The following is a 26,023-nucleotide window of genomic DNA, read 5'->3' as shown; positions in this document are numbered from 1 at the left end:
GGTGCATCAGAATTCACTGGAGGTGGATCCTGACACTTGTGCCATTTAACAGCATTTGTCCAACCCCCGTTTCCCAAGTCACCTCATCAAGTGAGAGACATATCGGAGCCGAGGCTCTGTGCAACAAGCTAATCCATCTGGGTGAAGGGATAATGATGTACTTGCCTGACACAGAAACACAATCCCACAACAAGTGTAACAACAACAGATAAACAAATGCATGCTGCTCTGAAACCATGCTTAAAGAGTTTAACTAATGAACCTATTATGAAGGCAAGCACACATATTTGTTTGGGGACCCTGGACACATATCTTTAATATGCTAATACCATACCAGCTGTGACATAAATGAATATCCTGTTTTATTGCTTGGTTTCTAAAATGGACAGTGAATCCACTCACGGGTGAAGGGAAGACAGTGTTTCAAACACCTTTTTACACATTGAATAATGAGTGGATAAAGAGAAATAGAGTGGAAAGCCCATAAAACTGCAGTCTTTTTTAACAGGGTAAAACAATGGGCCTCATGCAACAACCGTTCGTACGCACAGATTTGTTCTTAAGTCGTGCGTACGAGGGATTTAAGAGAATTTGCGCATTCACCAATTTGTTCGTATTTTACGTTTTCTTTCAGGTACGAACAGAATTTACGAGTGATCCAGAGCTGTCGTAGGAGTTTCGTAAAATACTCGGCTGTTATTCCAATCAAGTTTGCTTGACTAATGGATTGTATATTTCATTACTTTGAAGCAAACATAGATAAATATATACATTATACCCCATAATTATGCTGACATTATTCTGTTTTACTTAAATTATGCACTAATTGAAAGTTAATTTGACTCTGTATATAACAAGGTCAATGGGAAGCGTAACCAGCGGCTGACTTGCTACTTTTGGATGCCTTAGTGCGTCAGGCTCTTGGAAGAGACCGTGTGGAGACAGGCGAATGGCTGACATCGCGATTTAGATTCCCAAGGACTGTGCTGCTGCAAATATGCAGCTTGCTAGAGACACAACTCCAGAGAGAAACACGCTGAAACAAACCCAATTCCACCACACGTCCAGGTCCTCACCACCCATGGATTTTTGGCCACTGGAACCTTTCAGAGGGAGATTGGAGACAGATCGGGTGTGTCTCAGTCCTCTGTGAGTCGTGCGCTCCCCTTGGTCATCAAAACTCTCATCAGTTTATCACCCATGGTACATCAAATTCCCACACACCGCTGTCCAACATGTACAAATTAAGAGGGACTTTCATGCCTTGGCTGGACTGCCAAACATAATCGGAGCAATAGACTGCACACATATACGCATCAAAGCACCCGTGCCGTTGTGGAGTGCACTGAGCTGAAGGCCAGGTGGGTGTGTCTCGATACAGCGAGGGGCAAACTGCTCTATAGCCCAGAGAAATCTGGCATGCTGCGTTTTGCACAATATTGCCATGAACGAGGGTCTCCCACAACCTGAACCAGCCCAGGCAGACCAGAAGGTGTGGTTCCAATAAGACCCCCCCTCATTAACCGCCCCATCAAAGTGCCATCATGATGAGGCAACAACTGATTGCACGGCTTTAGTTGCAGTCATCGAGCGCATTTTTAAGTTTTTGACATTGGCGCTATTTTCTCTCCCTTCGTATCCCTACGTGCTGTGTAAACCGTGCAGACCGAAATGCAGACCGAGCAGTCCCCTGCTTCCGAGCAGTAAACACCGTAACAGGCGCGGCTGTTGGCAGCGTGCAGTGATATGAAGCGAGAGAAAATAGCGCCAAGCGATTGTGAGGTCTGACTTGTTCCGGATGAACGATTTTGTGATGCAAATGTATTACTCTTTTGAACGCATATTGTTTTTAGAAGCAAAACACTTTATTTTTGGGACCCTAGCCAACTAGCCGGACTACCTTCGTCAACGCCAAAACGAGGCTGGAACTCGGCTCACAGGACGCAGCAGGGGGTAAGAAAATCTTCATAAATGATGTTGCTAGTAGGGATGTCATACAGCTTCATGTCAAAAGAGGCGAACTATCCCTTTAAGAGCATTTGTTGAATCTGACGTGGCGTGTTCGTACGAGACCTTCATACGAAAAAAGTACGAAAAATTTAGAATAAAAATACGAAAATGTTCTTGCATGAGGCCCAATGACTTCCATGGAAGATTTTCTCAGAAAAAAACCCAACTTGCTTAAATGCAGTACTTCTTTAAAGAAAATGAGATCAGTGGCTTCTTCAAAGGAAAACACAAATGCAAGGGAATAATGTCACAAAATAGTGCTACTTTCCTTTGAGAGAATGTCTGTGTCAAATCTGTCCATGAGGTAATTTCAGTGATGTTATTGAGACAAATCCTAGCTGTTAAACATAAAGCTGACATGGGCTATTGTTAGGACATTCATGATGTGCAGAGTAAATTTTACTGACCCCTCAGCAACACTATAATGAAGCAAAACTGAGTGTAATTACAAGAACATTCTAAAAATGTCAATATCTGTTGCAAACCAATGTCATATCATGAGTGTCTATCGCAGACTATAAAACATCACAGAGTATTAGCTGCTTGATCATTAGGAGCTAATGTGAATGAGAGGGATCAGCACAGAGCTGTTCTGAGGGTGAAAAAGAATTCAGTTTCAATCAGCGAGGCTATTGAAGCAGTGAATGTTTAAAAGCCAAAAAGAAGATTAATGAAATTGCCCTGACAAGCAGAGATATTTAAGAGCTGCCACTTGATGTCACGCTATATCAGTCATTTTAGCAAAATCAGAGAGAGGATTACATCTTTTGCATCCAGTGTGCGTCATGCTCAGGGCCGATATGACCAATTTCATGTGCTCACACCTGTTACTGACATTTAACTGACAAAAATCTCAGAAGTACCTGTTGTATAAATCTTTTATGTAATTTTCTTTATTTTTGCTATAGTTTACCTTACCAGCGCTTTATATTGTATATGTACAGTGCATCTGACCTTTAAAACCAGATATAACCAATAATAAAGTAGTTTTATAGCTTTAGGGATATGTACAGATTACCTACCTTTAGTACATACAGACAAAGTCGTGGTTCCAGAAAAAGATTTCTGCTGAATGGTGTTATACGTGGTTTTACATGAACATTAGTATCCGTATTTGCCTTCAGATATGTGATCTGTGTGTGGATAAATTGCAAATAGGAAGGCACATCAACATGCAAATTACATTTTTGTAACATTATTTTGTGCATGAATGATAGCGATGAGGTAATGTCTGAGAGTTCCCCGGAAATGAGAAAGAAAAAAAAATCTGCATCATGATGTAATATGGTGTAGCCTAAGTACCCAAATATGTATGTGAGATAGTGAAATGAACCTTTATGCATCAATCAGTGGATATACTCACATTTGAAATCAATAAAGATAAAGAAGAAGAGCTACAGCTTGGCCATAACAATTTCTCCTACAAACTTTGATGGACCGGTGAGGCAGTTTGTATTCAGCTGCAGGTTGCAGTCAATAAATCCTACAAACTGGACTTTTCTCTGCTTATTGAAACTTGATATTATGGAGGAGCAGAAACTGCAAAAACGGTAATGCCACATTACATCACCCCATCAGTATATATTAATACTCATGCAAGACATATACATTCCTCTAAATAACTTAAGACAAAACATACTGCTTCACTAAAAATGAAAAGAAGTCCCACCCTCTGCCATATTGTTGAAACACCTTTCGCTTTGGCATTCATCATGGCATCATTTCAATAAGTGTATACAGTGTCACAACATTAATTTCTATCCAGAGCTGCATTCATTTTCTGGCACAATCTCGCACTGATAATGGGAGAGTCGGACCGCTGCATACAGACTTCTCCAGCGCACCCAAGAGTCTCAATGCTATCAAAGTCTCGAGTCTTTATTGGCCAATCTGTGAGTAAAAATGATGTTTTATCCTCCTCGTCCCACTCTTCTACAATTTCAGACAGATGAATCATCTTGAAAAATGCATATGTGACCTCATTTTTTAGCATATGATGTTGCTAAAACTAGACCTGATGAACTGAAGCGTCCCACGATTGTAATCCTGCCCTAACAGGCTGTTCAGTAGGTAATATGAATAATGGATACTCTTTTTACCTTAAATAACTCATCACTCTAGAACAGGATTCTGGACTAATTAGACTACATGACCTTTTTCCATTGTTCTAGAGTCCAATCTTCCTGCTCCCTAGTAAAGTGGAGCCTTTTTTGGTTTAGGTTAAGCCTTACTAATAATAGTGTTTAGTTCCTATATCTAGAGTTATCTTTGCAATGTCTGTATGAAAATATTTTTACTATCACAGTCAACCATTGCCATGACTTCTGTTGATTCTCTTCAAAATGATTTTACCAATCGTTTGAGTGATCCCTGTGCAAGATCTATTGAGAATTTCTTCCAGCTACATTTCTTCCCCAAAGATGATAGTTCAACACTATCCTTCCAGGTTTGAATATAAAGATGGAAAACACTTTGCTCAATTTCTTTTCTATGACAATAGAATGTTTTACATGGTTCTACAAGGAATTAAAAACTACTGACTGCATCAGTCAGGGTTAAATAAGATGTTGCCAGTTGAAACATATTAATCAGTACGTTCCCAGTGGGAGGATTTTACCTATTTGCTTAGTTAAAGGTAGGGTAGGAGATCCTGGATTTTGAGTCCAGCAAAGCTGCATTTTGAAAATACACAGGTCAAAAGTCCCAACCCTTTTCTTCAATTTCCCCCCGAAGCCACGCCTCTAGAGTACATGAACGCGCCCGAGCACGAAGGTGCACGAGCGCTGTTCTGACAGCAAGCATCGATCGTTGTCGTATTTAGTATTTAGTATATGATAACTATACGTTTAATAATGCTAGGTGCTAGCCAAGCTGGCTCTAGTTTAGCTTCCTGCCAAGCTTCTGGACGCGTAATTCGTTCACGAAGAAGGGTACGCGCACAGGGGGAAGGAGGGGGAGGGAGGAGCAGATTGCAGTTTGATAGACGCATCAGAATCCAATCATCGTTAACGGTTGGTTCAGTATGATTGGATAGTGTTTTTCCTAGATTGTACGTTCTAGAGGCCACTAAAACTTTTAATTTTTGTGTCAAAACTTTTAATTAATTGGTTGCAATGGGGGTGTGAAGAGTATTTCAAGCAATATGTAAAAAAATGCTCCAGAAAAAGAACCCCTACCCCGCCTTTAAATCCAGGGGGTTATTATCATTATTATTTTTTGACCAGTCCAGGAAGCCCATGAACTCAAGATCACCAGAAAAAAGCTGACAGTGACTCTCATGACACAGATGGCTTCAAGCTAGTGGGATCACATAAATGTGAAAATGTGTTTTTTTTTTTTTTCAACAATTTTATATCCAAAAGGGACTGAGAGTAGAAACATGAATATAACGTGTCACACAACATGCGAATCATGTGTGATAAATAAACTTTTGGTTCCACTATATGTCTGACTGAATGCAGTGATGGCAAAAGGTTTGTTTGTGAGAGCAGTTGCATCGTGAGGCACTCCGCACTTCATCAAACTGTCATTCTCAGTTCACAGATGGTGCGGCTGACCACTCTGAACCTTGACATTGTAGCGTTACCGGGTATTTATATACCTATTAAATATAAGGATTTATGAGATGTTCTTACAGTCTCAAATAAACCTTACCTCGAATTCAGGGCACCACCTACCTAGGTTTTTAACTTAATTTAAGTCACAGTCAGGTAGGAAAACTGTTCGAAATCTTACGATCCTGGTGTTAAATTAATTAATAATCAATTAATATTCAGTCTCATATCTCGCTACTTTCGTGAAGTTCTCGTTTGGTTGGACAGACATTACGCAAAGAAAGCATACGACACAATCTGTGATTATAACATATATATATATAGATATATGAGCTGTTTATTACAATGATATGATCTTAGACATGAACCTTTAAACAAACAGGAGATGCATGGAATATGGGTGATTATATAAAACACTTAGTGAATATAAAATAAAATATGGGGAATGGGGAGATACTGGATGTATTCAAATAGTTTAGGTTGGCTGACTATTTGACGCTAAATACTGACATTTCGGATTAATGTATCATTCTGTGAAAGCCTCGAGACATCCATCAAACCCACTTTAAGGTGAAAACGGGTCGGTCTTACTGTGCTGAAGTTCTTTTTAGTCGGTTCGGACCACGGCAGCGGCCACGCGGGGTCCCAGGGGATTTCTCTTCCGCTCTCTGGGCCTTCCTGGCTGTGGTGGCTGACTTTAGCGGACTTCTCAGTTGCTTCTCTGATGAAGTGAACTTAAGTTCACAGAAGATTAATAAAAGGTTGCTTGGAGTTGGCTTTCTTGGTAGGAAAAGGTGATGATGGCGTGAAACAGCGGAGGTTAGGACGTGCGACGTAGAAGGACGTGGATGGCGAGGGACGAACAAAAACACGTAAAACGTGCATCTTCAGAGTATTTCAATCTGTTTCTTTGTTCGGGTCTTTCTTTCTCGTCTCCGGGGTCTCACTGGGTTCTGGAGGGTCTCCTCCGGTCGTCCGCTGCATCGTTATCCACACGTCCTTCTGCTCTCTCCTGAGATTATGGGAAAACTCCCAAACTCCGGCGAGCTCTTCTCTTCTGCTTAAACCATCTCTAAAAGTCTCTGAGCAGCTGTTCTCTGCTCAAATCTCCTTCTGAAACTCTGGGTTGGAACCCTTCTGGAACAAGAGGCAAGAAGCAAGAGAGCAGACGCCTGAAGCGAGCCAGCAAACGAGAGAACTAGAGAGAGCACTAGAGAGCCAGAGAGAGAGCGTGTTTTCCGCGGGTTCCGGGTTTTGACTCTCGGAGGCGGGGCTTACACTACTTTTTCAGCCAATGACATGCTTGAACTGTCTGCATGTTTAACTGGGTGTCTGTGTAAGGTGATCTGTGCTAAAGGGGATTTCTGGATGAGACAAAGAAAACTCTTATTTCTCCATTACTCCCATCTCATAGAACATTTGTCTCAGTGATTGTGAAAACACCACATCTTGTTAAGATATGCAGATTAAAGATATAACATAGACTTGTAATATAAAGACATCAAAATAACACACATGATAAAGACAATTATGACTTTCAAAATTCAGATGAATATCTATGAAATCGTGACATATGAATAGTGAGCCATACAATGTTCATTTTCTGTGTTAACAATGGGGACACTAAACAAATACCAAATAGATACCGAAGGGACATCGTTAGAAGTTACTAGTTGCATATATTGTCCATTTTACTGAGTCCTCTGGGATTTAAATGTTCAACTAATCAACACTGCAGACCACTAGGGGGCAATGTGGTTCCATCAGGCAGGTTGGGCGTTTTCCACCAAAATCAGTTCTTTGTCAATATTTAAGCCAGAATCGTACAAATTGTCTCTATATGCGTCTTGTGATCAAGCTGGAAACCTGAAAGAAATTGTACACGGTTATCAAACACATTTAATATAGTTTTAAGATTCGACTAAAAGTGAGTCTTCTCAGTTCGTGTGTAGCCATCTGGTCAGTTTGCTGGTGAAAAGGGGTGTTAAAGTGTCAACTTTCGAGTTATGGTCTAGATAAGATAGTAAGTGTCCCACTTTTCCAAGAGTGAGTTCGACTCCCCAAAAGCTCTTAAGGGTGTTGTAAATTAGGCAGTTTCTGTCTCTTTTTCCTTTGTGGAAAGAAAATGAAGATCTGGTTTATATCCACATACGTAAACATCCCCCACAGGAATGTTGGTTTTGTCAAAGTTTGAAAAACTCTTAATCCACACGGCACTGTGACTGCTACAACATATAGAATTAAAACACATCCAACAAGGCACACACTACACTACAGCTTCTCTCCTGGCCTCTCTCTAAAATCTCTAACATCCATATTCTTAAATGCTTTAACTGTACCTCTATCGTTACCTCTCATTTCCTACATTTTTATTATACAAACAGAACAGCTCCTTGTTTGCATCCTTGGGCATAAACATAACACATAACACAATGCATATGCCTTCATCTTGCCACGTGTGCCTTTGCATCAAAAGTCGACCTTCCTCTCACACACCTTTGCTCTGTCCTCCTCCCCTCTTCCTTTGTCAATCTGTGATCTCTGTATTGTCACTGCTTCTCTTGGTTGCTGCTGTCTCTTCTCTTTCTCCCATTGGGAATATACGGTGCCAAGGTGTCCACAAGGGAGAAGGCAAAAATAGAGGGAGAGAAAGTGGCAGAGCGCTGAGCAAAATAAGAGAGTCATGCTGGAGGCATGGGTAGCAGCAGCAGCAGCAGTCAAGGTCCAGTAGCTGCAAGGGGCTGACAAAAGAGCAGGTGGCGACTTACAGAGAGAATTTTCTAAATAATTGTGTACGTGATCTGCTGTAAGGGACAAATGTGACAAAAGTCAATGTTCCAATAGCTTCTCAATCGCCTGAGCTATAAGGTCGAATTAAATACTGCGTCTGGTAAGTGGGAACAATGTGAAAGACGAGAGTCAGGAGAAGAAGCTCAGGAGCTCAGAGAAAGAGTTTCAGGTGGTGACACTGAAACAATGCTGGATAATGTGTCACACTGTCAGTAGGGCTGTCGTCTAATTACGTTTTCGAAGTTATTGCCATACAAAGAATTGTGATTAACAACTTGACTGTCTCTCTTTATCTTCATGCCATAGTTTCGTAATACAGATAAACCTTACAAAAAATAACTGCCATTTATTGGCAAAAAACATCAGATAATTAATCAAATGCAATTTGCCTTTGCCTTTTAGGTTTGTAGAGACTACATCAATAGACACTTAAATATTCAAAGTCTACACTACTGCTGAAATAAATACTGCTGTCTGTCACTGCATGCCGTCTGAAACTCTCATGTCTAAATTTATATAGTTGTTTAAAAGCTGGCATTAGCCAGTTGCCAGCATAGACCTGCAGTTGTAGCAGTTACTTATTTCAAGTCTGGTGAATTTCTGACAAATCACCTCCTCCAAGTTATTAGGCTCTGCTTTTTCATTTGACCTAATACCAGAATGGCTGTCGTGTTTTACGCTTTCAACCTTGAGGTTAATGTAAATAAAGTGCTCATAAAATAGAGTGCGATCAAATATAAAAAAGGAAAGTACATTAAGGTAAATATTTAGCTGCAGTAAATCCCTCATGTAACAGAAACAGTTCATCCTTTATATGAGAAGAACGTGTTTAGCTTTTGTAGATAACAAGAAGTAGCCTCAAATGCCTCAGATACAATATACTGTAGCTCACATCTATATAAATGGCACTGTAACTGGCTGTGACTAGCAGAATAAGCTTAGGAAAAACAAACAGAAAAACCCATCTAAATCTGTGAAACTGCAACATAAATGGATTTGAATTAAAATGAGGTACACAGTGTTGAAGAGAGCTTTCTGTCTAGGACAAAAATGTATAATATCCCCTGTGGTTCAGGATAATCTGCCTAGACTCTAACTGTTTGACCAACACTATGGAAAATAATGTCATGTTTACTGATTGTAACCTTTGATATACAGTATGTTGTATTTTAATATCTTAATTTTTGCTACTTCACACAAAACCAGAGATTGCAGCACCTGATGGAAAAATCACACACAGTTTACCAATATATTAGTTATTGTCATTAGGTTACTATATTTCCACATACAATTCTCAAATATGTTGTACTAAATTATACCTCTTCTAAAATGACTCACGTATTTTAATTTTTTAATTTAACAATTCAGTAACTGCAGGTGAAAGCTGTTAACTTTCCAAATTGAAAATTTTGATTGACCCATGTCATTTGTGTCTTGTTTTATGACTAGGGCTGGGCAACGATTAAAATTTTTAATCTAATTGATCACATGATTTCCCTGATTAATCGCAATTAATCACATTTGTACGCAAAATCCAAAAATGAATTCAAAAGTAGTGTATAGCCTTTAGCATTTTTTTTTTTTAAATGTACAGCCATATAAATGAAAGTGCCATAACATTTGTTGTGCAAACACACTTTTAACATCAGCATTTTTATGTAGTTTTTATGTAGAAGCCGTGCTCCACTGCCTGTTTCCATGAATGATTTGCTGCTATCAGTTGTGTGTTTTACCTTTAAGTGATATTTTAGACTGGAACTACTACGGTGATAAGAAAATTTAACTTGGCAGTGTTTACAGATGACTTTGGTTCTGTCGACTCCGCCGTCTGGAAGAACTTTAAAATGAAAAGTCCAATCTAAAAGTAAAAGTTCCGTACCCTTCTCCATGTTTGGTGGATCCGCCAATTACTTTCTTTTCTGGTTCCGCAGCAGACAGCAACAGACTTTTACAAAATAAAAGCCTGTGAGCAACAGACTTTTACAATAATAAAATAAATAATAAAACAGGGGTGGTCCTTGGCGTAGTGGGTTGAGCAGGCGCCCCATGTACAAGAGGCTATAGTACTCGCTGCAGCTGGCCCCAGTTCGAGTCCCGCATCCCTGTGCTGCGTGTCGTTCCCCCTCTCTCTGTCCCCTGCTTCCTGTCTCTCTGGCATAAAAGCCACAAAAAATAGTTAATGTGATAATAACGAGTTAACTCGCCCAGCCCTATCTAATAAGTCTAAGTCTAATAAAGTAGTTTTGTATTTATCTGTAATGACAACAAAATAACAAAGTTCTTCTTATTCAGTCTAACATAATCACTGAATACATTCAAATTGTTGTAGGTCTTTATTGTGCCTGAAGCATTTAAAATGATATTACGTAGTCTGGGAAAAACAAAATTTTGCTAACTGAATACCATTGAAAAAAAAAAACCTGTGGTGTTCAAATTAAAACGTTTGGTGTTCAAAAGTCGGTTTCAGACCAGATGTTTAAATACTGTGATCAGTTGACATGTGATTACAGATCACTGGACACCAGGCTCTACTAAGCCAACTGTGGGTGGACTCCTGTTGTGAATGTGAATCAACAGCTTGCAATGTGGTGAACTATGATGCATCATTAACCTGCAAGAGGATTCAGAAGTCTTACTGTAGAAGAATTAGGGCTGAATAGTGAAGATTTATGTTTATAGCTCGTGGAGCAATAAGAGTTTCCCTTGCTTCCCTAGCAAACACAGGATGACACAGCTAATTCATCTTGGCAGCATCATGACAGCTGAACTGGGTAGAATTTGGGAGAGGGAAAACGGTTCTGATGAATGACTTTCAGAGTACGACCGCTAGCTATAGCAAACAGTCTCCCAGTCCCCAAAGGCTTGACACCTCAGAGGGAAATGAATGAATGTCCCTTTGTGAAATAAATGGTCCCTTTTTGCCTGACATTTATAAATGAATCCCTCTCGTAAAACTAAATTCATCCTCTTGTTTTATCAGACGTAAAAGGCGAGCTTTCTGTGCTGGTGCTGAAATTCATGTAGCTGTCATAAGCTCACGCAGTAATGGAGATTTAAGGAATGTGTTATTGGAGCGGCAAGGGCTAATTTGGAAGACTCCAAGATTTCAGGTAATCATCCAGTCAATCATGCTTCAATCAGTCAAGTGCACAGATAGCAAAGCAGCTAAATGATGGAAATTATATGTAAAATGAAAAGATCGATGTAGTGTCATTTTTAGCAGAAGTCACTATATGTGCTATAACTATTTCTTACTGAAGAGCTGAGTGATATGACTGTTTGGGGAAGGCTTGTGGCGACTGGAACACAGATTATCTTGGTGCTCTTCAGAAGAAATCACTATAAAACAAAGAAAATAATTAAATCAAGCAAAATGACGAAACCTATCAAATCGCGTTGTAAATCCTTTCAGATTTGGGGCGTTATAACCAATTTACAGTTTTACTACTGACAAATGTGTCATAAGCTGTTGGGACACTTGAACAATAATGAAACACAAATAATTTATAGAAGAGCATACTTTTCTTAGATGGTAGTAGTATGACAAACTATGACAAACTAAATCTAAGTATGTCAGATTGGTAGGAGACATTGGACATTATCCAAAGTCTCATGTGCAGGACCGCACTTCAGTCCTTACATTTAAGTGGTCAGATTAGCTTGCTTGATCAAAAATCCAGGAGATTCCTATAATAAAACAGGCTGAGGTGAGGCTGATTCAAGTTGCTGCTTTCTATCTTCCTCCAAAAGTCTTTCCTGCTCCCTTTTTTGTTAGTGCCCTCACTGAGGATGCCATATGAAATCACTTTGGTTAACCACATATCTCTTATTGTGATGTGATAAACATTTCAACTCCTTCAAACTTTAAGAAGATGACTTATAGCTGGTATAACTGATAGCTGGAGGGGTGTCAGTTCACCTCTTTGTCACGGCTGAGGTGCCCTTGAGCAAGGCACCGTACCCCCCATGCTCCCCGGGCGCTTCATGGCTGCCCACCGCTCCAGGTTGGCATCTGTCTCTGAGTGTGTGACCCTGTGCATGTGCATGTGTGTGTCAACAGGTGGCAACCTGGATGGGTTAAAAGCGGAGGACAAATTTCGTGTGTATGCATGTATGCATGACCAATAAATCGGATCTTAATCTTAATCTTAATCTTATCGGTTTCCATGAACCAGTTGAATCTGAAAACAGAAGCAAATCTCTTTTTTCTGGCTTGCCCATTGCTAGGGCCCTTGTCAGAATTTCCCCTGACTAGAACCTGTTGTGCACGGCTCACACAGGTAAACTTGTTAAACATGCTGGCCAGGGGTGAATCCATGTGTTAAACCTTATGTCAAGAAGATGTCAGACCGGCAGTGAAAGCAGGACTAACGAAGAAGAGTCGATCTCTGTCCTCCCGGCTGACAAACTGACATTGGCGCCTGCTCTCACACACAGACAAACAAAGAGAAGATCAGCCAGAGAGGATCAAACAGACAGTCCAAAGCTCCATGCTGGCTTGAACCTAAATGGATCTTTCATTTTGATTTCTTTCTGGTCTGCGGTGTAATGGTTTCTCTGGAGACACATTTTCTGAAAGCAAAATGATGGCTGATGCCTTCACTGAGTATCTATGTATCTTGAATACATGTGCAAAAGGGGGTAGCAGACACCTGCTAATTGCTGCACTGATTTATTTGCTTTTTCCCCTGTAATAACTTCTGGCAGAACAGTAATGTCCTGATATAAACAAATGAATAGGTAGGAGGAGGCAGGGCTTTAGATCAACAGTGCACATCTCACAGCTGGCCGTCAGTTATTCTCTCACCGTATGCTACTTAAGCATACGTTATTGGTGTTAAGATTGGCATCGGCTGTGGCTATTAGGTTGTGGCACTGAATAATGTAACGACCCCCTCCTCTTGTATTGGCCAAAGGCTGCAGCGGAAGAGTGGCAGACACTCATTCCTCACATGCAGCGATGATATCACAACGACTCAATCCAAACATAAGCTTAAGGAAGTGCAGTTTTGAACTAATTTACATTTATGCAGTTTGCCACGGCAATCGTCTGAAGTGTCTCATAGTAACGAAGCAGATATATGTTCAGATTCTCTAGTAACAAGGTACACGGTGCACTGTTTATAAATAAAGGGGTAAAATCTGATTAGTTGGTATACAGGACAACAAGTCTTCAAACTCTATACTGTATTTCCAAGCCTGTTCTGATGCAACTCATATCAGGCTTTAGCTGTTTGTGTTAGTGTCTATAACTAATTATTAAAGTGTAGCTTTCTGTTTTCTTTTGCAAGCTTCGAAACACCTCCACACAGTAAATAGCTTTGATTGACACAAGATCAAAAGATCAATTTCTTTTGAAAGCCATTTCAAGGGGATATATTATAAAGAAAATAAAAAAACGTACTCTGTGCCCTGTATTTGGGTTTCTGGAGTCTCCGACAACTCTAAAAAACTGAGAAAAAAAACCAAAACATTAGGGCCCCCTTGATCTTTTTCATTGAGCAGCTTAGATTTGTATTGGATTTCTACATCACACTCCAAGCTCGGAGTAGGATTCTCCATTCTCCACATCTATATCCCCACTTAACTTCCAATTCACATCTTGCTGCATTTGCTGTACCCAAGAAGGGGGGAATTCTAAACTCTTTTGGTCTTGCCTTTTGCTATGCTTTCACCAGCCAATATTATAACTAAAGCTCATCAAACTAAAGATTGGTATTAGTACTTTGTCTGGTCTTTTATATACAGAGTAGAAAATCAAACTTTTAATTGGTGTTCTTTATTTTTTTGTCAGAAGTGGAAAATTCTGATTCCCCATTTGGAGGAATTAGAATGTGAAAGTCAACTGGTGTTTTACTGTCCACCTGGTCAATACGTTCCCTCTTAGGTGCAATGTTTTAACCACGTTTGCCAATTAAACCCATGACAAGCAACAAGACTGTTCATGAAAAATGGATCAGTACCAAATATCCTTGGCCAAACAGCAGACAATGGAAGTACATGTATTTGAAAATTAAATTGCCAGTCAAGTAACAGTTTGATGTGTGCTAGTGTGAGCTCTCAGAATATTTACTGTATGATCTCATATATCGTAAAAATGTGCGCCATAGTATTTAGTGCTACTGGTCTTAAAAGAGGCAGACCCTTAGAAGGAGAAAAGCGGAGTGGAATCGAGTGGGTCAATTCCATACTTTAAACTGGGCCACTCTGTATAGAGGATTCATTTCATGACTCAAAAGAGTTCAGCAGTACTGTCTCACGCTGTTATTTTCACCAAAGCACACACATTTCAGTAAGACTGCATGAAAATTGTGTCAACTTGCAAAAAAGACTTAAAACTTGGATAAGTATTTTAATAGATATTTTAAAATTAAATTTGTAACAAACAACCACATCTCTCAACTAAAATCCTTTGCAGTATTGTTGTATTTTCAGTAGGACTGATTATAATTTGTCAGGGTGTGCACTTCTGTCAAGTTATTTCGAGATCTCTGCACTTCTTTGACCAAAATTGTATTACTGCAGCTTTGAGGTCAACATGGCTTGGGATCCATGCAATCTTCAATAAGTACAGAACAAGAGTCAACTGTTATACAAGGTGATACAAATGATTTTCAAAAGGACTACAAAGTTATTGACAAAAATATATACTCCATGCCTCAGTGTTTTGTGTTGCACATGCACATGTCTACAGTCTGGGTGAGCTCACATGTCCTGCTGATTCTACACTTTGCGGCAAAGAGCCCCCAGTTCCTAATGGAGTCCTGCTGACCATGACAGATGCAGTCATCTATGAAACCCTGCAGAGTAAGAGGCACTAAAAAAACAGTTCAACCACACACTCCGGCCTATAGGTCTTCTTTTAGACACACACACACACACACACACACACACACACACACACACACACACGCACGCACGCACACACACGCACACACACACACACACACACGCACACACACACCATACTAATATCTCAATTCAATGTGCTTGAAACAGGATAAGAATAGATGGCAGTCAACAATAGATAAATATTCTGTGAAATGGATTGGTACAACTATGAAGGCCTGTCTCCATACTCTTACACACATGAGCACACACTGAGACACGTGGACACACACACACACACACACACACACACACACACACACACACAAACACACACATCAAAGGAAAGACAGAGACACAAATAGTGCCAGAGACTGAGAGAAAACACTGAGCCAAAGTCCAGTGCTCTTAAAGAAACACAACCTTTCTCCTTATGACTCCTATGACATCCGTTCTGTCGCGAGGAGCCAAATGTTTTATGTCAGCTCTAATATCAAGAACAGTGAACAGTACTGTTGGAAGCGATTAAGGCCCTCTCATCAACCTAATTAGCTCCTCATAAATGGCCCTGTATAGGACACTTGTCATACGTCTTTTTTTTATATATAATTGCTTCAAAGGGACTGCACATTCTCTCATTCTAACATCATTAGACATCACTTATCTTAGTCTGGGAGTAAAATGAAAGTTATATCCTTTCATTTATGCCACTTTAAAGAATTATTAGCAAATATTTTATGAGAAGCTGACTGATATTGAAGAGAGGCAATGATGTATCTGTCCAATTTAAAGGACCCGGCCCTTACATCGCATTGGACTCATCTAAGCAGGGTGTGAGTGCTGCTGCACATCTTGTCTCATCCTTCCAAGGAAGACTGAATAGATATATAATTATAATGGGTGCATCTGAAAATGATCCACCATTTAGATTAAGAGGGATAGAACACAGTGTCAGAGCGCCATGTCTCTTCCTCAAGACTGTAGTCCTTCATGTACAGAAACAGTGTGGGGTTTGAATAGAAAGGGGCAGTGACACAGAAAGAGAGAGAGAGAGGCTATCCTCACACTAAACAAATCTCAGTTTATGTTTGATTTTCACTATTTATTTTCTTAATCCCCACATCACACAAGTAGAACTGAATCCCTCAGGAAAAGGGGTCTTTCATTCACACAGCCACTGTGTTTGAGCTGGCAGCAGCCCTGCTGCTACATGACGCTTTAAACAGATAGCGGTCACTTCCCGCTCAGTGGCTCGCATGCTGTGCTGTAGTGGGAATCAATCAGTTTTTTTAAAGATAGGATTAAGCCTGTTTCTGAGGGACTACTTGAAAACAAAAAGAAAAAAAATGCCTGGAACTCTGTGAGAGACAGTTTGAGTTTTAAAATGACTGTGTAACACTGCCCCCTTGTGATCACTCTTTGATATCATGATTGTTTTAATCAAAGAAGAACCAAATGAGGTGCCTACCTTTGATGCACTTGATGTAAAGTGAGGTTGCAAAATTGCAATAATTCTAAAAGTCCTGGTACTGTGTTAAGATACAGCTGTGCACTTAAGAGGGAGGTCACATCTTCACTCCTGCTGTGCAGACAGGTAATAATGGTCAAAGATGAGAGAAAATCACAGCCATCTGAATTTGAGTGATTGCATGAATATTTAATGGTCCATGCTGTCATCTGCGCAGTGAAGGAGGCATTTCTGCAGTGCAAGCCATAATCATCACTTCCAGACAAGACCCATTTTTCTTCATAACCTCAAATTTGAAATACATGATTCTGGTTAAATTTGCTCACACAAGATCATATAATTCTGCGGTTCCTTGTTTTTCAACAGTGAGTATCACCTGACGGATTTTTCGAGCTAGTTAATATTGTTGCTAGTTAAAAGCTAGCAAAAAATAAAAAATAAACATACATTTCCATTTGAAGAACTGACAGTTTAATTACCCTAATTGGTTTAGGTGTGGAGGAGCTATTGCTCAAAAAGTGATAAGAACCAACTTAGTTTTACATTCTGTGCTCTCTGCTGGTGGAACACACATTGAGATCTACAGGGCTCAGAGCTGGGATGTTTTTTTCTTTGGGATTTACTAATACCTAATTTACCATGGCATATGCTTGAAGATAATTACATTACACTTTCACTGATAAAGTCTCTTCCCAATTGCCACTTAAAAGAAGTACTGAACCATATTTACAGCTCAGAGCCAGATGTTGAAGCCGTATCCGGCATTACATTTTCAATTTTTGGAAAAAATCCCATCAGTCTGTCTGGTAGAGATTCTGCTTTTAGTATACAGATTGATGCTCTTGAGGAGACAGGAGATGGGCGTAATCAGAGCCACTGGCTCATTCTTTTGTCGATGCTGAGCTTGGGAGAAAGTCAAGCTGTATCTAATGGGCTGGGGCTGAAACAGGAAGCAGGGATTTGGATCAGTGCTCTGAGGGGGGCTCACATTCTGCTCTGGGTCAGAATTGCTGCAACCTGAACCGCCACTAGCCGAGCTTCCCTGTTGACCCAGCCCTCATCTAAAGCTCATTGCAACAGGCACACATACAAAGACACAATGATTTATACTTTCACCTGCACAAACACCAGAGAGATGGTGACCAGAAAGTCATTTGGAATGGAGAGAAAGCCCCAGAGACTGAGAGAGATAGAAATGATCTCCTTACCTCCCCTGTTCTAAACACAAGCAACAGTCAGTGGGACCATTAGTGGCTCTTTAGGAGAAATAATAAATAGGCAGTAGCAGGGGTAACGGAAACCACTAGCACTGCCAATTGCTACATTACGCAAAATAAATGCTTTCTATTGATTTGTTGTGTGGGAGAAAGGACAAAAGAAATAAAATAACACGTTCTAAATGAGTTCTCCTGCTCTCCAACTACCACAAAGGACACAGCACATGAGTACCGTAGTCTCTTTAGACATGTGATTTGCAAATGTCTTTTGTTATCACATACTGTGTTGCATTACTTCATTTCAACCACATTCATCCCAAATCCTGAATTACAATTCAGCTTAAGTTTGTGACTTTCCAGAGAGGCAATTGACAGCTCCAACAAATCAGTCTTAATATTACTGTTGGGCTTATAAATGCAGGCTCTCATGTAGGCTAAGCTTACTTAACCGGACTCGTCCTAAACTCAAAATAAAACACGCTGTACAGCTGCATCACATCTGTCCACTATAGGAGGAAAAATTACGATAGATATCTGCTTAATTAGACAGATGTCTAAATATTCATAGATGTCCGTCATCATTTTATTCTATAAAGTACATCTTCCTCAGTGGAGATTGCACTGACTTTACTACAAATAGAGAATGTCATGGTAAATCTGTTATCTGTTCACCAAAGATTATATATAAAAATAGACATAGCTATTTGTTATTATAAGCGAGGCTGAAGAAGTGTCTCAAAGTGCAATTCTACTGATGGCTGGTTCCAACTGGTTCTTGTCAAATGTCAACTTCTCCCATGAAATACTCAATCAGTTTCTTATGCAAGTTTTTATGATGCCCTTGCCTAAATTCACTACTCTGTAGAGCTCACAACCCAGCAGAGCTCTGAGATCTGCTGACTCAGGTCAGATAGTGGAGCCCAGAGTTCAAACTAGACATGGTGAAGCAGCTTTTAGCTGTTATGCTGCACACAACTGGAACAAACTACCAGCAGAACTGAAATCAGCCCCAACTGTAAGCACTTTTAAATCCAGGTTAAAAACATTTCTCTTTCGGTGTGCGTATGGTTGAGTTTATATCTTTCTTTTTCCCCTCTTCTTTGATTGCTTTTAACTGTGTTTTTAATTTTTATTCTATTTTTTTTCTCTTTAAATTGCTGCTTTATGCTGTTCTTTTAAATGCCTTGTCTTTATGTAAAGCACATTGAGTTGCCTGTGGTATGAAATATAAATATAATATAAATATAAATAAAGATGCCTTGCCTTGCCTTGCCTTGCCTTGCCTCTGTCCACTCATTTAAAACAATAACTCCATAAAAATAATATTAAAACTCAAGATACATGCATATTTTTGGTCTCATCAATTTTCAAGAATCACTTTCCAGCTTCAGCTGATGACCTTGGTTTACTTTTGCCCTGTGACAGTTGGGATGACCTCCAGCACCCCAGAGACCCCGAAAAGGATTAAGTGTGTTTAGAAAATGGATGAATTAAAAAACACTGTAAAATCAGCAATCGTTGTGGACGGCATATTCAATCCCCATTTCATGCTTAAACCTACCTTTAACCTAACCTCAAGGCATACCTAAAATTTGTCTCATGTAAGCTTATTGTCCCATCATGTTTCATATTCTTAATTTCTGGCAAAGGCCAAAAATAGGGACAAAGACATGCTTTGCTAACACAAAAAAATCAGCATAACAAAAAAAGAAAAACACTTCAAGTCTTTTGTTAGGACTTTCTTCTCAAAGAGCTGTTTTAAAAGATTGGTGAAATTTCTTAAGCTCCCTGTTTTTCCCAAATAGCCAATCATGATTGCTTTTGAACACTGTCAAAGAAACACAAAACACACATCCAACTTCAAAGTATCTGCTTTGGAACACAACAGGGAGAAAGTGTAATTGCAGTACTGAGGTCCATGAGCTGAAAGAACAATCAATAATTATAAAAGTGGGAGGCTATAATCTAGAAAGGTTCAGGTTGAGTTGATAATTGATATAATAAATCCTATTAGAGCTGACAGGGAGATGATTGTGTCTTGTGTTACTCAGATCTTTATTTTGGTTAAATTGGCATAAACACATTTCAGTCAAAAATACTAAACACAACGCATATACTGTATAAAACCTCTAACAGCCTTAATCCTCCCGCTCGCAATCATATGCACAGCTCTCTATATATGCTGATAAGAGCTTTTATGAATAAATGTTACTGACACCAGAAAATTGTGTAGAATCGATCTCAAGTGGTTTGCATTGAAATCAGTTATTTCAGTAATATGTATAATAATAATTCACTCATCCATTTACAAAGATAGTGTCAGGTATAAACTGTAAGATATTACATTATAATCTGGCCAGCAACTTGTTTTGGTTTTCTGATGTAAATGTGTAAAAAAATAGGTATAACCTACAAGCTTTTCTATTGTTATTCATATGGATACACTGACAATGCTACAGAAAAATAATTAGTTTTATTAGGACATAGTCCCTACCTACAAAAAGTGTGTAAGATATACTGTGATCAAAGAAGCAGCCCATCAGGCTTGTGGTGAGACTTTGGCAGTAGCAGTAATATTTTTCCTCGAATAAAGCCTGGTTGCCCTCTTCTAATATTTATAAAATGGCACATTGCACTGCAGTCACAGCACTCTGTTCTTTTAAAAAGCATATAAACGGGATGACAGCTACTTTATTGCGAGGACATTGACGATATAGAGCTTTCTGTTTTTCCATTTGCAGCACTGCTCGCATGACCTGGGCATTTTTGAAAAAGTTTTCATTGTAAATGGTCAATTCTCTCTCCTTTTTTTAGCTTCATCAAGTCAATGTTTTTTTGTTTTTTTCCTTTGTGAGCATACACTTTGAATTCCCACACTGTACCTCTTATGAAACTGTGAAAATCTCTTTGTCCGCAAACAAATTCCTTCAACATAAAAATATTTCTGTGCTGTATGAATGCAACAAAGAAATTATAGCCAACACATAAATTATTGTCCTTTAGTTCTTTTCTACGATTTTCTTAATTGGATCCATTGGTCCTGATTACACAGATTTTTGGCGTGAGTCTGGTTAGCAGGATACAGTTCAAGATAGAATTTAAGTTTTAATGTCAAGTCACCCTACCTTTCAATCTTCAGTCATGACAAATGATATGAATAACAATTACCTATTTTTTTTTCTATATTCATAGTCATGCAAGTAATTAGTAATCTAATTTATCTCAGGATTATTTTTCTTTTATTTACCAATTAATTATACAGTTTGTAGATTAGACACTAATAATGCAAAATGTGCATCACAGTTTTCCAGGGCTGATGCCGTGCTGTCACCTTTTTCTACACTTTTTCTAGTAAAACCCAAAAATATCAAGCAGTCTGTGTCCTTTTTGCTTATATAAAAACTAAAAACAAAATAGAATATTTGAGACACATTATAGGCTTATAATTCAGAACTGTTAATCTTATCTTTCTAGTGTTAAAAGTAATTAACCCATTGACGCCGGATGTTGCGTAGCGCAACATTGTGCCTAACGCCGGTTGTTGCGTTGCGCAACATGGTCCCTAACGCCGGTTGTTGCGTAGCGCAACATTGTTCATTTATCATTATTTTCAAGGCGCATGTAATGCACAATGATTGGTATTTGTTTGGAGAGGATGAGGACGAGGACGAGGAATTTTTTGGCTTTCAAGTAGACTGGCAGTCCGCTGGATTTCGCCCCCGACGTCAACAAAAGTTTACTCGTACACCGGGGCTGAAAGTGCCAATATCTGAAGATGCAAGTCCTTTAGATGTGTTCTCGCATATTTTCACTGATGAAGTTTGGGATATGTTGGTGACACAGACAAACTTATATGCGGATCAGGCGCGCGGCCACACACCACCCAACTCGAAGTGGAGCCCCGTGTCAAAGCAGGAGATGAAATCTTTCATCGGTATCTGCCTAACTTTTGGAATAATCAAACTACCAACTCGCCGGGATTACTGGAGGCAGAGCAAGTGGCTGTATCAGACAAATGTCGCCCGAGTGATGGCACGAGATCGTTTTGACATGATCTGGAGGTAATTATTTATTCTTGCGCTGCATTCTGACGACTTCTCATTCTTATTTGAGTGGCGTTGCCCTTATGTAAAAAAAGAAAAAAGAGAGCCCGGTGCGAATTACTGCAGTATAACTATGATGTTTTAGAAGTCGTGTCACTGAAGTATACAGTATAACTGCACAATGCAAGATATATTGCAGTTTCTTTTTATCATTCATTATTATTGCTGATATTATAATTTTGCAATGACGTCTCTATCATGGCCAGAAATGTAGCTGAAGTGGTGCCTACATTTACTACTAATACTAATAATAATAATGATGATAATAATAGTAATGATGATTAGTTATAGTATAGTAATAGTAGTATAATAAATAGCAGCATTGGGTATTATCCTGAATCATGTGTGTGTCTGTGTGTGTGTTTGTGTGTGTATTGACTCATCTTTTTCATTTTTTTTTAATGAAAATGTGTTGGTGTTAATGCTGAATGAACATGACGGAATAAAAGCAGAGAATTTAACCTTTAAAATGCAAATTATTTCATGTCTTTATGTGTTTCAGAGGCTGAGACTATTGAATTGTTCTTAAGTGTTTTCAATTAATTGTTTTTAGTTAAAAAAAACCTCAGGCATTGGGGACCTTTTCTAAAAACTGGCTTAGGCATTGAGCAGCTTTTTTTGCAGGTGCTTTAGGCGCCAATGGGTTAATCAATAATGTTAAAAGAAAAACTTAAAATGAATGAGGCCATCATGTTGTTATTAAGATCCGATTTATTGGTCATGCATACATGCATATACACGAAATTTGTCCTCCGCTTTTTAACCCATCCAGGTTGGCACCTGTTGACACACACATGCACATGGACAGGGTCACACACAGAGACAGATGCCAACCTGGAGCGGTGGGCAGCCATGAAGCGCCCGGGGAGCATTGGGGGGTAATTCGAAATGGGAAAAGTGTATATGCACTTGTACACGCCGACAGAGTTGCAGGCTGAAGTGACTTGAGTACATCCATTAGCAGTCTGCACATACCTATCCATAAAACTGTGAAAAGGTCAAACAAATCGACAGACCAATAGTTGGGTGTCGCCGACACTACTTTGGCGATTCAGTATTCCTCTCATGCTGTCTGATGGGCACACTCAAGGGAACACAAAGGGCAGCAGTCACACAGCCAAAAATACACACACACAAACAAAAAAAAAAGAAAGAAAAAAAGGGAAGGTGAGTGCAGCAAGAGGCAACTTTGATGTTTCCTCAGTAATACAAAGATTCCCTTCAGTACTTGTTTAATTCAGTAACAACAGCTGTACGCCAAATATGCCACTTTAAGTTATGGAGCCTGCTTATGTCTGCTCTTTTTTATTTTACAAGGGAGTTTCATTAATGCTGACTTGGAAAACATTTTTATTTACAGCATTGACTTGGGATTGTAACTGAATTGCCTCACAGTGATAAATAAACCATTTCTTCGGCATAAGTAATTTTCTAAATGTCCTCCTTTATGAGAACTATATGAAGGCATTTCAGTTTAGCTTTTAGTGATTAACTGGATGCACTTCTTTAATCTTATGAACCGCAACAGAAGTTACTGATAAAACCCAGCAACCTTCTGGGCTGTATCTGGCAAAACATTCCAATTTAAGGTTCATATATATAATATTTATTACCAATCAATCAAAACAATCAAGTCTCTCACCAGAACTTTGCTCGATATTTTCCAATTTAAAGTTGGCTGGTGCCCAACAGATCAAACATATGAACTATTCAAGAAAATAATTTCTTGATGAGGAGTCTTGGTGTGATTTACCTCTCTGAAGTTCTCAGGGCCACACTCTAAACCCCTGAAGCTACAATCCAGCAGCATTTCCTCAAAGCGATGTCGAGTGCGGTTGTAGAACTCATCCAGGCTGAAGCGTGAACCCTGTTGGCGGTCCGGCTCTGGAGCCAGCGGAAACCCCGGTGCCATGCCTTCTTCAAAGCCCAATAAGGGGCCCATGAAAATCAGGTCGCTGTAGCTCATCTGAGACTTCCGAATAAAGTTGTAATTGCAAATGGTGACGGCAGGAAAGGTCATGTTGTTGGCTGATCTCTCATCCAACATGGTGATGTAGTCATATTGCAGATAGTATATAATCCTGTCAGCTATTTGCAAAGAGAAAGCGGACAGGGCCATGGTGAAGACCACTGCCCACAGACCCCTGCGAATGCTACACTTGTTGTCCTCTACAAACACATGGTTGGCTCCGTGGAGCGAGCAACCACTAAAGAAAGTGGCCAGGTCGTCCACCTGAGTCTCATCCTCCTCTTCAGTGTAATCATCCACCTGACTACACCTATCTAGGTATTCCTGTGAGTCCCCATCACCAAAGCCCTTATTTACCCGCTTGTAGTGGTCATCAAATCCTCTGCTGGGCTCATCATCAGCAGAAAAGGAGATGGAGCACATGATCCGGACCGGCATGGTGGCAGGAGTTAATAAGTTAATACCTCTTAGAAATAAGAAAACAACAAATGCGAGAAGCCCGGTCGTCACACAGTCCAAAAATCCTGACCCAGTGGAGTCGCTCAAAAAAAGGAGTGCCGGAAAGCTTGTTCAAAACTGGCTATTAACGCACAAACGTAGGAGTAAAAATAAGTTAGATAACGAGAAAAACTAGCAGTAATCTGAATGTCCTTTTGAAGGGAGGTGTCAATCAAAATGCAGAGCCAATCAAACATATACTGTCCTAAACAAAGTATAAATGTCATCTGCAAAGAGCACAAGCTGAAAGGCAAATTGCACGCCCATTCCTACCACCATCCACATACACTGAGACGCCTGGCCTGGGTTTGTCCTTGAGTCTTGGGGGCAGATCCACCCCTTGGAGCAATATTGAAAGAGAGAAGAAGAATAGAAGGAGCGGGGGATGAGGCTGTGAGGGGTATAAGACACAAAATACTCCCACAGGGCCCAGCCACAGGTCACTGCGCTGGGGCAGAGTTTCACCATTTACAGGAAAAAAGCAGGCTTCACGCAGAATGTGAGAGCCAATGTAGAGCAGCAAAAGCACTAAACAGGGTGCTTTATTTCTGCTGATTTTACAGTTCAGGGTGTCCTCACTCCTCTTCTGTTGATAGAAATGATCTCAGCACAGTTGTGCAATCAAATACAAGTGACACTGGTATTACCTAACTTCAGCTGAGAAAAGATTCTTAGAATCTGAACTGCGTGCAGAGGTTTGAGTGTAAGGTCTACTCCTCTGCTAAGTTTTAGAAAAAGTGAGTATCAAGTTCATGCATGATGCCTAATAAAGTAATAAGCTTTGGGAGAGCAAACACCACATAGAGAAGTCAAGGAATTTAATCTGGACTGCCATTTGCTCATTGTTATTTGAATCTAATGGCTCATTTTACCAACAGATTCTTCTTAAATTACAAAACCCCAACAATAACTATGAGCAGTTCTGTGGCAAGCAGATTAACTGAAAGCAGATACCTACAAGTACTGGAGGGGAAAACATCTTAAATGGATCCTCTCATGATTGTATATGGAGATAAATGCAGATTCCCAGAGGTGGTTCTGGTTGCGATATGAAAAGGAAATGTATGAGACTGATGCATCTGTATTGATCCAGCTCCATTAGACAGGCTGAGATTATTTTCAGAAACATCCTGGTGCCAGAAAATGAAATGTTAGAACCATTTAGAGGTATGACAGCACTCTTTACATTAAAACCTAATGATACAACAGGATACCTCCAAGGAACAGCCACATTAAACCTGTAAAACCAATAGCAAGCACATTACACAGAGTAATGTATTTAGTCAAGCTTTTAAACCATAACAGCCTGCCGGTGTTTTAACCTGGAGGGGAGGCGGGGGGACTCAAATGGAAGGGTGAGAAAGGCAGCAGACTTGGTCAATATGTGTTGAGCTGCAGCTGTGAAGTATGTCTATAACAGAGCAAACACAACAGTTGTGGCTTGGCCTTAATCATGATATTGGAGCTTGCTGAACAGCGTGGTGGCCCTGCGGTTCTTGAATATGTATTAGTGATCAGTAGATAGCCTCCAGCATCCATCCTGACCTAACAAGAAGGTCACAGTGCTCCCTCAGCAGCAGTCTGCC

The 26,023-nt window shown here is 39.8% G+C and overlaps 1 protein-coding gene across 2 annotated transcripts in view; it reads right to left on the bottom strand.

Moving 5' to 3' along the window:
• Positions 1 to 26,023, bottom strand: part of asic1b (acid-sensing (proton-gated) ion channel 1b) — a 204,103-nt gene that overhangs the window by 48,451 nt on the left and 129,629 nt on the right. Inside the window, exon 1 of one of the 2 annotated variants that reach the window (XM_075461537.1) lies at positions 23,724 to 24,537. The exons of the other annotated variant lie outside the window; for it this stretch is intronic. Within the exon in view, the coding sequence (XP_075317652.1) occupies positions 23,724 to 24,377 (654 nt within the window). The 5' untranslated portion in view covers positions 24,378 to 24,537. Of the gene's footprint in view, positions 1 to 23,723; positions 24,538 to 26,023 lie in introns of those variants that run through there. 2 annotated transcript variants of the gene reach the window in all.

Source organism: Odontesthes bonariensis, chromosome 3 (genome assembly GCF_027942865.1).
Source record: "Odontesthes bonariensis isolate fOdoBon6 chromosome 3, fOdoBon6.hap1, whole genome shotgun sequence".
Taxonomy (NCBI): Eukaryota; Metazoa; Chordata; class Actinopteri; order Atheriniformes; family Atherinopsidae; genus Odontesthes; species Odontesthes bonariensis.
The sequence above is the reverse complement of the archived record's forward strand: the minus strand, read 5'-3'. Positions and strand labels throughout refer to the sequence as shown.